At 41.4% G+C, this 12,990-nt stretch overlaps 1 protein-coding gene across 2 annotated transcripts in view; it reads right to left on the bottom strand.

The window, feature by feature from the left end:
- Positions 1-12,990, bottom strand: part of TMEM260 (transmembrane protein 260) — a 75,511-nt gene that overhangs the window by 11,372 nt on the left and 51,149 nt on the right. Inside the window, exon 16 of one of the 2 annotated variants that reach the window (XM_081940273.1) lies at positions 7,933-10,529. The exons of the other annotated variant lie outside the window; for it this stretch is intronic. Within the exon in view, the coding sequence (XP_081796399.1) occupies positions 10,260-10,529 (270 nt within the window). The 3' untranslated portion in view covers positions 7,933-10,259. Of the gene's footprint in view, positions 1-7,932; positions 10,530-12,990 lie in introns of those variants that run through there. 2 annotated transcript variants of the gene reach the window in all.

The following is a 12,990-nucleotide window of genomic DNA, read 5'->3' on the forward strand; positions in this document are numbered from 1 at the left end:
ATCCGTCTTGACTTTCAGTAGTTCAGTTTCTTGTTTAGGGATAGCACAGAGTAAACTTGTATTCATTTGAATAATTCTGGTTCCTGATTTCTTGTGCCTGACAAAATCATGGTAATTGGACAGTCCTGTTATTACAGATGATGCTCCTGTTGAAACTCTCTGGTGATTTAACCCCAAAGGAAGAAGTCTATTACTCACTACCCTGCACCAGTAATGGATAACATTAATCATGATCCAGAAACAGATAACACTAATCAAAAATTCTTGTTTGCTTGCAAGCTCTCAGGATTGAAATAGATGCTCTGCCTATTCCAGGTAAAAATATCAGTGATGGAAAAGAAGCAATGCAGGAGAGAGAAGAATACTTGAATGTCAAGATAATTGAACCTTGTTGATCCTGACTCTGGTACCCTACAGGAGAAATAATCACACTTATATTTCACAAAACCCACAATCTGATTTCTGACTAGATCCCTATTAATCTCCTGGTGGATTACAAGAAAAAGACAGTTTTTCTTTTACATATGCAAATTCCATCTAAATCTATATATAATTACTGAAGATTTGTAGCTAGTCATGTTTAGTTTCTCATCTCACAGTAGTTCGAACATATTGAGTCAGCTGAGGCCATACAGGTCTCGTACCTCTTACTTTTCCCATAAATGCAGGGAAGGTAGGATGAAGAAGCCAAGTTGGAGATACATCTCTTTCACCTTACTCCCTTATTTCACCTTACTTACTACATTTTTTTCTGTCATTGCTTTACCCTAAACTGTACACAGATTTCTCAATTTCCTGGGGAAAAGGGGTATGTAAATAGGGGGGGGGGAATCAAATATATATTACTATACATATCAGCAACCTTACCTGCATCTCATTTCATTTTCTATAAACATACTTTATAGTATATTTATATACTATATAAATATATATTACTATACATATCAGCAACCTTACCTGCATCTCACTTCATTTTCTATAAACATACTTTATAGTATATAATATATATTACTATACATATCAGCAACGTTACCTGCCTCTCACTTCATTTTCTATAAATACACTTATTATCATAAGATACCCAATTAAAAGCAAAACAGCAGTCTTGTGTTACCTTAAAGACCAGCAGTTTCTTTTAAAGCCAGTTGAGTTTTGTTTTATAATGCTTTGGTAGATAGATTAAAATGACTGTCTCTGTTGTGTGTAGAGAGGGCCCCTTCCCAGGCAGAAGTAACTTTCAAGTCAATGTAAAGTCTTTAGCCTGTGATTAAAAGCCTTTTCCAATTAGCACTCAACAGCTCCCATTCATTTCCCCCCCCCCCAGCCCCTCCCCATTCAAGATGAGTAGGAGACTAATAAGGCTGCGATAAAAGGGCAAAAGGCACAGAGACAGCCAAAAGGAATTAATGAGCCTCCTCCATTTATTTGTCTCCTTAACAGCTGAACTGTTACATCCATTGAGGCTCTTCAAAGGGTCTTCCTCTGCCCTCTGCAAGCTCCACTGGGCACCTTCAACCCATGGAGGATGGGAGGGCAAGAGGACTTCCCTGGGACCCACAAGGTGGGGAGATGAAAACTTAGCTCTTTGCTGCCCTTGCTGCCACCTCTCCTTCTACCACCACAACTGGCACTTCTCCATCCCCCCCCCCCACCTCCTAAAAAAGTCCAGACCTCTTTTTGAGGGTCGGTTCACAGCAGCTACGAAGGAGGAAAATTCAGGGCTGGGAATTGTGTAGTCAAGACCTTGTCAAGGTCTTCCCAGGGACCCTTGTCATGAAGCACCTCGGTGACTGGCATCTGGCTCAGAAAAGCTCCCTCCCTGCCCCCTGCCCCAGCCCTGAACAGCTTATGACATCACAAAGGGCACTCCAAACAGATGCCTACATGGCATCCTGCAGCACTTTTAAAAGAGAATTAGTGGCTTTAATTATGGCCGTCGTCTGAAAGAGAGCCCAGTTGAGTTCACTAGGAGGCCTTTGATCAAGGACCTCGGCTAACACAATGGTGCGGAACTGTGACTACTCCTCGCCAGGGGAGAAGGGGCCTTTTCTGCCCCTGAATAGCTCACCAGTGATCTTTGAATGCAGGCAAGCTGGAAAACCCTCCCTCATCATTAAGCGGACATTTCTATACAGGGGCCTACATAGAGCTCGGGAGTCTAGGCGCTATACAATTGGAAGGGGGAAAAGAATCCCTACAGATTCTGGCTACTCCTTAGGAAGTGCTGAAGGGCCGTGAGTGACTTAATTCATTAAAACAGGTTGCTATTAATTAACTGTCATAATCAAAGAAAGAGCCATTATTTGCATTTCTTAACGTTGTTCCCTTTTAGTTCATGTGCGGAGGTGGGGTGAGGAGGGAAAGATTCTTGTAACAAAAAAAATGAATTTAAGGCTGGAATAAACGCACGCACACACACACACACACTCACACAAGAAAGGGAAGAAGGTGGGGAGAAGGAGAAAAGAGGGGGGGGAAGCTTGCCATGAAAAGCCCCCCTTTCAAAATGTAAGCTGTAGGCTCTGCAGCTAATTACAGGACCAGATCTACAAGTGAACAAACAGGGAGGTTGAAAACACAAATAGGAAAGTAATGAGGAAGAATGCAAAAATGCCTTTACTTGGCAACCGGTTTCTGCAACTGAGCTTAGTGGAAGAGTCTCTTTCTTTCTCTCTCTCTCTCTCTTCCTTCCCCCCCTCCCCCCGCTCTCCTCACCTTGATCGTCTTTAGCAGAGCGATGCTACATGAGAGCAATCAGAATTAAATTTCTGTCAAAGAGCTCCTCTCGCTCCTTGCTTATTTAAGGCAGGTTTCTGCTCATCTAAAGACATGCCATAGGAACGTGGTGGCTCAGTGGCTAAGATGCTGAGCTTGTCGATCATAAAGGTTGGCAGTTCGGCAGTTCGAATCCCTAGCGCCGCATAACTGAGTGAGCTCCTGTTACTTGTCCCAGCTTCTGGCAAACTAGCAGTTCGAAAGCATGTAATAATGCAAGTAGAAAAATAGGGAACACCTTTGGTGGGAAGGTAACAGCGTTCCGTGCACCTTCGGCGTTTAGTCATGCCGGCCACATGACCACGGAGACGTCTTCAGACAATGCTGGCTCTTCGGCTTTGAAACGTACATGAGCACTGCCCCTTAGAGTCGGGAATGACTAGCACATGTGTGAAGGAAACCTTTCACCTTTAAAGACATGCCATATGGAATTAACAAGTCTCCATCTGTTGGCGGGATGGTTTGCTACCTTTCAAACACGTACCAGACCAGGTTGGCCATTGATCCCATCCGTTTGTGGCAGATGAAGGGGGCGTGGGGGCAGCTGAGAAAGTACATTTTGCAAGTATTTCCTGTTCAGAGACAGCAGCCTGTTCCTGACATACTAGTTTAATGAAAAGAAGGACCAGTGGTGACAGGATAGCGGTGTGGCAATATCTAAGGGGCTGCCAAAAGGGGGGTCAACCCTATTTTCCCAAACACCCGAAAGCAGGACAAGGAGCAATGGATGGAAACTAACTAAGGAGAGAAGCAACCTGGAACAAAGGAGAAATTTCCTGAAAGAACAACTTGCCCCCAGAAGCTGTGGGTGTTCCAACACTGGAGGTTTTGAAGAAGATATTGGATAACCATTTGTCTGAAATGGTGTAGAGCAGGGGTCTCCAAAGTTGGTCACTTAAGACTTGTGGACTTCAACTCCCAGAATTCCCCAGCTGGGGAATTCTGGGAGTTGAAGTCCACAGGTCTTAAAGTGGCCAACTTTGGAGAGCCCTGGTATAAAGTCTCCTGCCTGAGCACAGTTGAACTAGACGACCTCCAAGCTCCCTTCCAATTCTATTGTTCTGCTATTCTGTAATACTGTATACAGAGTTGAACAACAGTCATTTTCTTTCTAAGGAGCAAACTGAGCAGCTATGGAAGATCCAAATGAAATAAATCACATTAGAAGCCTTTTTTTATTCAGGCATTATTGAATCATCTTTATCATATTAGCACCAAGACAGAACTGCAAGTGTAGAATGAAAGAGTTGAAAGAAACCGTGAGGCCTTCTAATCAAACTCCCTTTGCAATGCAGGAATTCTCATACCACCCTGGACTGCATGAGGATTCCAGACTGTCTAATCTTTTATTGACTAATTCTACTGTTGAGAACTCCTTAAGAGCAGGACATCTTTATTCTCATCTATTAGACTCCACTTTTCTTAATTTTCAAAAATACATCTTTTCCATTCATTTCCAACTTGATGCCTTTTAGCATTTTCTCATCTTACGTTTTGAGTCTTGGACTTTAGAGTCTTGGACTTTAAGAAAGCTAATTTCAATAAACTTAGAGAGAGCTTGGGAAAAATTCCATGGATGAGAATCCTCGAGGGGAAAACAACTCAAGAAGCTTGGGAAATTTTGAAAAATGAGATTAGAAAAGCCCAGTCTAACACAATACCAATGAAGAAGAAAAACAACAGCTCCCAAAAGAAACCAGCATGGCTGCATAAACAACTATCTGACAAACTGAAAGACAAAAAAAGTAAGTATAAAAAGTGGAAGGAGGGGGACATAACTAAGGCAGAATATCAGCAAATAGCCCGAGCCTGTAAAGATGAAGTGAGGAAAGCTAAGGCTCACAATGAAGAAAGGCTTGCCACAAAAGTAAAAATTAACAAAAAAAGCTTCTTCCAACATGTTAAAAACAAGAAAAAAGTTAAGGAAACAATTGGTCCATTGCTAGGAGAAAGTGGCAAGAAGGCAACAAGCAACAGGGAGAAAGCAGAACTATTTAACTCATGTTTTGCATCTGTCTTTACACAAAGGGATAAAACAGTCCAACCTATCAAAAGCAGCACCACAAAATTAGGAACACAAATTGAAATAGGGAAGAAAATGGTAAGTGAGCACCTGTCTACCCTAGATGAGTTCAAATCACCAGGACCGGATGGATTACACCCCAGAGTTCTGAAGGAACTAGCAGACGAGATCTCAGAACCACTGAATTATATCTTTCAGAGATCCTGGAACACCGGGGAACTACCAGAGGACTGGAAAAGAGCTGATGTGGTTCCCATCTTCAAAAAAGGGAAAAAATTAGATCCAGGAAACTACAGACCTATCAGCCTAACCTCAATACCAGGAAAGATTCTGGAAAAAATAATCAAGCAACGAATTTGCGAACACCTAGAAGCAAACAAAGTGATAGCCAAAAGCCAACATGGATTTGTCAAAAACAGATCATGCCAGACTAATCTTATTGCATTCTTTGATAATGTGACAAAATTAGTGGACCAGAGGAATGCCGTTGATATAGTTTACTTGGACTTCAGTAAGGCTTTTGATAAGGTAGACCATAACCTACTACTAGATAAAGTAGAAGAATGTGGGTTAGACAGCATCACCACCAGATGGATTGGTAACTGGCTGACCAACCGCACTCAACGTGTAGTTCTCAATGGAACTGCATCTACATGGAGGGAAGTATGCAGTGGAGTACCCCAAGGCTCTGTTTTAGGCCCAGTACTCTTCAACATCTTCATCAATGATTTGGATGAGGGAATAAATGGGGAACTCATCAAATTTGCAGATGATACCAAGCTGGCAGGAATAGCCAACACTCCAGAAGATAGGCTTAAGATACAGAAGGATCTTGACAAACTTGAACATTGGGCACTATCTAATAAAATGAAATTCAATGGTGAAAAGAGTAAGGTTCTACATTTAGGCAACAAAAACGGAATGCACAGGTACAGTATAGGTGATACCTTACTCAGTAGTAGTAACTGTGAAAGGGATCTTGGAGTCCTAGTGGACAACCATTTAAATATGAGCCAGCAGTGTGCAGCAGCTGCCAAAAAAGCCAACACAGTTCTAGGCTGCATCAACAGAGGGATAGAATCAAGATCACGTGAAGTGTTAATACCACTTTATAATGCCTTGGTAAGGCCACACTTGGAATACTGCATTCAGTTCTGGTCGCCACGATGTAAAAAAGATGTGGAGACTCTAGAAAGAGTGCAGAGAAGAGCAACAAAGATGATTAGGGGACTGGAGACTAAAACATATGAAGAACGGTTGCAGGAACTGGGTATGTTTAGCTTAAGAGAAAGAAGGACTAGGGGAGACATGATAGCATTGTTCCAATATCTCAGGGGTTGCCACAAAGAAGAGGGAGTCAAACTATTCTCCAAAGCACCTGAGGGTAGAACAAGAAGCAATGGGTGGAAACTAATCAAGGAGAGAAGCAACTTAGAACTGAGGAGAAATTTCCTGACAGTGAGAACAATTAATCAGTGGAACAGCTTGCCTCCAGAAGTTGTGAATGCCCCAACACTGGAAGTCTTTAAGAAGATGTTGGATAGCTATTTGTCTGAAACGGTATAGGGTTTCCTGCCTAGGCAGGGGGTTGGACTAGAAGACCTCCAAGGTCCCTTCCAACTCTACTATTGTATTGTATTGTATTATTGTATTGTCAGTCTTTCGCATACTACTATGATCATTATTAGAAGAATCCAAAAACATGAACTTCTGCTGCCTAGCATGGTTTTAGGCCATTGAAAAAATCTAATGATTTTTTAATTAAGAGGCCTCTCTGGATGTACAGTGTGGTGAAGGAAGTGCCTTTACACTGAATTTCTAGATTTACTTTAGAAAACATCTCTATGTTGAATTAAAAAGAACAGAGCAAAATAGAGTTGCACATATCCAAGTAATAAACAAAATTTCTGGGAAGAAAATCCTTTCATAATTTCAGAGTTTTACTTTTTTGTATGCATGCTGGAATTCTCCATGGAATCTAAGAAAAATTATTTATCTCCTTTTACCACATTGCTATCCACAAAGAATACTAAATCTGTAGTTTGTTATCATAAGAGAATTAACTAAAGCTAGAATAAAAGGGTATCCTTCCTACTTGAGCCATGGCTATTGGAACGTAGATAGCCAGATGATAGATAGATAGATGATAGATAGATAGATAGATAGATAGATAGATAGATAGATAGATAGATAGATAGATGATTGATAGATAGATAGATAGATAGATAGATGATAGATGATAGATAGATAGATAGATGATAGATGATAGATAGATAGATAGATAGATAGATAGATGATAGATAGATAGATAGATAGATGATAGATAGATAGATAGATAGATAGATAGATAGATAGATAGATAGATAGATAGATAGATAGATAGATAGATGATAGATAGATAAAGATAAATGGATGTGTGTACCACTGAACATAACTCTGGAACACCTCGAGCAATTACCTCGAGCAATTTCAACCAAACTTGGTACACAGATGACTTACACTCTGGAAACAAATACTGTGGGGGTAAGATACCCCTAAGACTCCTCGGTGTGTGTGTTCTGTTAAGATACACCCTGTTGTGCCTTAAAATGTCTTCTGTTGTACTGTCGTAAAATGTATTCTACTGTACAGCGTAGTGGAGTTGCCATGGTAACAGCTTAACAGTGCTCCACAAGGGGGCTCCCTCAAGTAAGACGGAAAATCCAACATTAGAAATTATGTTTGGTCAGGACATTTTCCCCCTATAAATAAATACCCCAGCAACGCCAGGTTATCAACTAGTAATTTCTAATTAACAATGTGGCCTCTATATCTTTGATGAAATTCCTGAAAAGATGTGATGGTTACACCCCAAGAAGCTATCTCTAAAGGTGCAAAAATATCATAATATTCCAGAGAAGTTCATTCATCTTGTTTACATGGAATTGCATTCTATAAAATATTTTCATTTTCTATGATGCAAATCTATCTTTTATGAGTTGGTGTAAAAATATGATGATCCTGAGAAAATATATAGTTGGTGAGATTGCAAACAAAGGAATGAGAAACTGTTTTCAATTTTCTAGTAGTCCAATTATCAAATAAATCCAGGTATTCTCATAACAGGAGCACTTTCAACAAGATAGACTGGAAATTCAAGAATTTACTTATTTATTAAAAGCATGTTCATGTTGTTATTTGGGTAAAAATCCCTCAGTACAACTAGTAAATACAAAAGAACAGCATTATATAAATAAAACAAACATCAAGAGCATCCTTCAAAAGCTACAAAAGAGGGTTAAATAAAACAAAGCTGGATCAGAACAATATAAAAATCTACAATTAAAATGTGTGGAACAATAAAAAGATGTTTATCAGAGCTCTGCCACTAATGACACATGACAAACCATTTAGTGGGTTGCCTTTGCTCCTGTGGCAAAACTACAACATTATGACTGGAAGTACACATTTCTATTTTCAAGGATGTACAGTTGCACATGATGTCCAAGTTCAGATATTCCCCATTTTGAGTGTATCTTACTTTAACTGGAAGGCAGTATCCAAGGAAGATCTCAGCAATCAGAGTAGTTTATATAGAAATTATCAATCCTTAAAAGTTATCTGGTGCAAAAAGGTAAAGGATTATAATGCTCAAAATCAGCACTTTGTGAGGGAAAAACTGGGTGAAAGTACACCTCTTCTCGGAAGTGTAAGAAGTGATCCAATTTCTTACTATAGTTTGTGAAGCAGCCCCCTCACAAATTATTTTAAATACCTGAAACTACAATGAATGGCTCTCTAAAATCTGACAGAAATATATTTCCTATCAGCTGCATCTCTGATTCTTCTTGAAGAAATGTACGTGATTGAAGCGGAGATCTTTGATGTTCATAATACATATTCAATTTATAAAATAGGGTCCATCTTTTTTGAATTTTTCTACAATAATCTACTTCCGAGGTGATTAGAGAACATGTAGTCCTCATTAAGTTACCACAATTGGGACCAGCAACTTGGTCATTAAATGACGTGGTCACTAAGTGAAACCACAAATCTGTTTATGATCTTACTTCAGCTTTCTTTTGCTTTACAGACTATGAAAATCGTAAATGTAAGGCCTGATTGCAAAATTTCTTTTTCATCGCCATCATAAATGTGAACAGTTGCTAAACAAGGCAGTCACTAAATAAGGATTACCTGTAGTACTAATTCTGGTCAGATTATGTCTATTCAGAAAAAACTGCAAGTAGTGTAAATTTTTATCTTGTGGAAAGAACTTGGTGGTTCAGAGGCCACTGGCTTTCCAGAGGTAAGCTGTCCACTAATTCTATAAATTCTGTGATTATCAAATGCCCAATTCCATCAGTTCAGTTTTTGCTATTAAGATTTTGACTCTGATGTTAACACTAAATAGTAGCACAGAAACATATACAAATGGATAAATCAAAACAGAACATATGAATATCCTGATCAGAAGCATCTCAAGTCCAACATTGTTCTCCCAACAGTACTCAACTGAATGCTTTTGTGATATTCCATGCTTGGTATGAGGGCAAAAGTGATAATGACTGTTAGCCTTTGATCAAACTCTCTGTTGATATAAATCTGCCTTTTATTCTATCTCAGGGGTGTTAAACTCAAGGCTCTTGGGACAGATCCAGCCCAGGCGGTGCTTAGATCTGGCCCAAGGGACTGCCCTGGAAACAATGAAGGACTGGCCCGTGTTGCCTCTGCTAGTGAAAATGGAGCTCGGGAGCACCCTCCTGAGCTCCATTTTCGCTGGCAGAAGGTTGCAGGAGGTCATCACAGCCAAAAATGGAGCTTGGGAGCCCGTTTTCACTGGCAGAGGACTGCAGGAGGCCATCACAGCTGGAAACAGAGCCTGGGGGCCCATTTTCATTGGCAGAGTGCTCGGTCCGTCACAGGTGCCCGCAACACGAGTGACATTAAGCTGGCCATGCCTACCCCGGCCCACTGAAGTCAAACGCAACCCTGATGCGGACCTCAATGAAATTGAGTTTGACATCCCTGTTCTATCTGGTAGCCATGTTCACAGCAAACGACAGTGCCTAGTCAACCATACCTGAGGATAAAAGACTAAGTCAACCTTCAGCCAATCAGGACTGAACTCAAGACAATGGGCAGTTAGCCTGCAATACTTCATTCTAACCCCTGCGACACCAGGGCTCTAATTACCAATGTACTTTATTAAGAAGTTTTCAGTTAAGACTCTCCGACGTTCAGCTTCGTTTAATGACCCCCCCCCCACATTGTAACATCAAAAGGGAGAAAAATCCCAATTCATGTGTCCCCCCCCCCCAGCCTTTGTTTATGCTTCTCTATACCACCTTCTTTTGATTTAGTCTTTTCCTCCTATCTAAAACGCTGCAATTAAGCTTGTCTTTTTCCCCGTCTACGGAATCCTTCTCTTACTCTTCATTTCCTCCCCAACAAATTTTCCCTTGGAGCTCATCAGCACATCCTATGCAAGCCGCCTCGCTGCCTTCTTCAGTTTTCTCACTTCCCGAAGTTCTTTCTTCATATGCTTTATGGCTTGCAAAATACTGCTCTGCTGGGGATCATCTGAAGCTTCCTCCAAGTAATGGCGGAAGTGTTTGATGATTTCGAAGAGTAGCACTTCTGGGTCCTCCCTCACTGGGTGAAGACGTAGCACCCTCTCGCAGGCGATGGCGTAATTTTTGTGCCAGTTCACTGGATGAGGTTTGTACGTGTTTACAATTTCCTTGTACAGCTGTAAATCACAGAAGGCGGTTCAGGATTGAAGAGAAATCTCAGAGATATCATTTCCCCGTCTAACAAAGATTTGCTCGCTTTTATTTTATTTTTTTAAAGCAGTCAAGCCTGGCATAAACAGCATCTATATAAAATAAAGTCTCTGCAAGTGAAGTAAAATAGGACACCGTTTATGAGCCTATGTTTTAAACCATGAAGTGCAACTCTCTGCATTTCTATTCAGAAATAAGCTCTGCTAAGCACTCCCCAGTCGGTGTGCATAGGATTTGAGCTAAGAGGTTTCATGTGCGGGGCTGATGATTGGGCATACTGCTCTGATGTCATCCAACTGAAAAGAGGAATAAAGATGTAGGATTCTCAAGGGGAAACTAAAGAATAATAATCCCAAGGATAAATCTGAAAGGTAAACTGGAAGAGAGAAGTAAGAAAGAGAAGCCAGAGAGCAAAAAAGGGTGAGGAATAAGCAACAATGAACTGAAGACGTGTGTTTTATTTCTAGTGGAGCCATTCTGCCTATGAAAGCAGTAAAAGAAAAGAAGTGAACTTGGGTTATTTCCTCTAAATGGTATCCATTTTATTGCTAAGCCACCATTTTACCAACGTGGGAGAGGGGAAAGAAAAAATGTACGTGCGCTTGAGTTGCTACTGATACAGAATCAACACCCATCTTCTTCATATTCACACAATTACGAGATCTGCAGGTAGCAAACCATGAGCAAAGTTCCTAAGGGGGGGGGGAGGGGAGGGGAAAACTTGCTGAGATAGTACATAGATGACTTACTCTCTGGAAAAAAATACCATGGGTAAGACACCCCTAACATCCCTCGAGGTGTGTGTTCTGTTGTGCCTTAAAACGGCTTCCACTGTACTGCCGTGAAATGGCTTCTACTGTACAGCACAATGAAGTTGCCATGGTAACGGCTTAACAGTACTCCACAAGGGGAGTCCCTCTGGTAAGGAGGAAAATCCAACATTAGAAATTACGTTTGGTCCGGACATTTTCCCCCTATAAATAAATACCCAGGCAACGGCAAGTTATCAGCTAGTTTTATACAAATTGATCTGATGACTGGAAACAGTGGGAAAATCAACACTAATCAACCATATAAACACATGTATAGATACCACCCAGACCTCAGGCCCATCCCTTGGTGCCCAAATGACATTTTAAATAAAGTTTATTTAATTAAATTTTATTTAATTAAAAAATATTAAATATGAAGCTGGTCTGTGATAAAGCCTCAGCCCCCAGCAACATAATGACTTTCAGGGATGTTTGAGCACATAATAATAATAATAATAATAATAATAATAATAATAATAATAATAATAATAATAATAATAATAATAATAATAATAATAATAATAAAAAATTTGGATTTATTAGCCGCTCCCTTTCCGGGCAGGACTCGGGGCGGCGTACACCAAGACATATATAAACATACATATATACAAAAGACATACATGCACGGAGGAGGTAATAGATTAAAACATTAAGACAAATTAAAACCATTAACAAATAAAAAATCCAATATACAATAAAAATTTAAAATTTAAAAAAGACAGTCAGGAGGAATATGAGAAGGTTACGGTTGAGCCAGGCCAGATGATTGAAAGAGGTGGGTCTTCAACTGTACACGGAAGGAGCGGAGATCGGAAATAATCCTGATGTCACGGGGGAGGTCATTCCACAGGGCTGGGCCCATCACAGAGAAGGCTCTGCTCCTGGATGTCGCCCCCCGACACTGTTTGGCGGACGGCACCCGGAGAAGTCCCTCTCTGTGTGAGCGAATTGGTCGTAGGGATGTGTGGGGCAGGATGCGATCCTGCATGTAACTAGGCCCTGTGCCATGAAGCGCTTTAAAGATCATAATCAAAACCTTGAAACGCACTCGGTAGACCACAGGAAGCCAGTGCAGCTCGCGCAGGAGAGGTGTTACAGGGGAGTATCTAGACCTCCCCATAATCACCCGCGCGGCCGCGTTCTGGACCAACTGTAGTCTCCGAGTGCATCTCAAGGGAAGCCCCATGTAGAGAGCATTGCAGTAGTCCAGGCGAGACGTCACTAGCGCATGGGTGACTGTGCGTAGGGCATCCCGGTCCAATAAGGGGCGCAATTGGCGCATCAGGCGGACCTGATGGAACGCCCCCCTAGCCACGGCTGTTACATGGTCATCCATGGACAGCCGGGCATCTAGGAGGACGCCCAAATTGCGCACCTGTTCCATGGGGGCTAGTTGCACGCCCCCAATGGCCAGAGATGGAAGCACCTGGTTGAACCGGGAGGCCGGAAGCCACAGCCACTCCGTCTTGGAAGGGTTGAGTTTTAGTCGGTTGCCATCCATCCAGACCCGTACGGCCTCCAAACACCGGGACATCATTTCGACGGCCTCATTGGGGTGGTTCGGGGTGGAAATGTACAGCTGAGTATCATCAGCATACAGATGATATCCCACCCC

This window comes from Natrix helvetica, assembly GCF_964273705.1.
Source record: "Natrix helvetica genome assembly, chromosome: 1".
NCBI classification, from domain to species: domain Eukaryota; kingdom Metazoa; phylum Chordata; class Lepidosauria; order Squamata; family Natricidae; genus Natrix; species Natrix helvetica.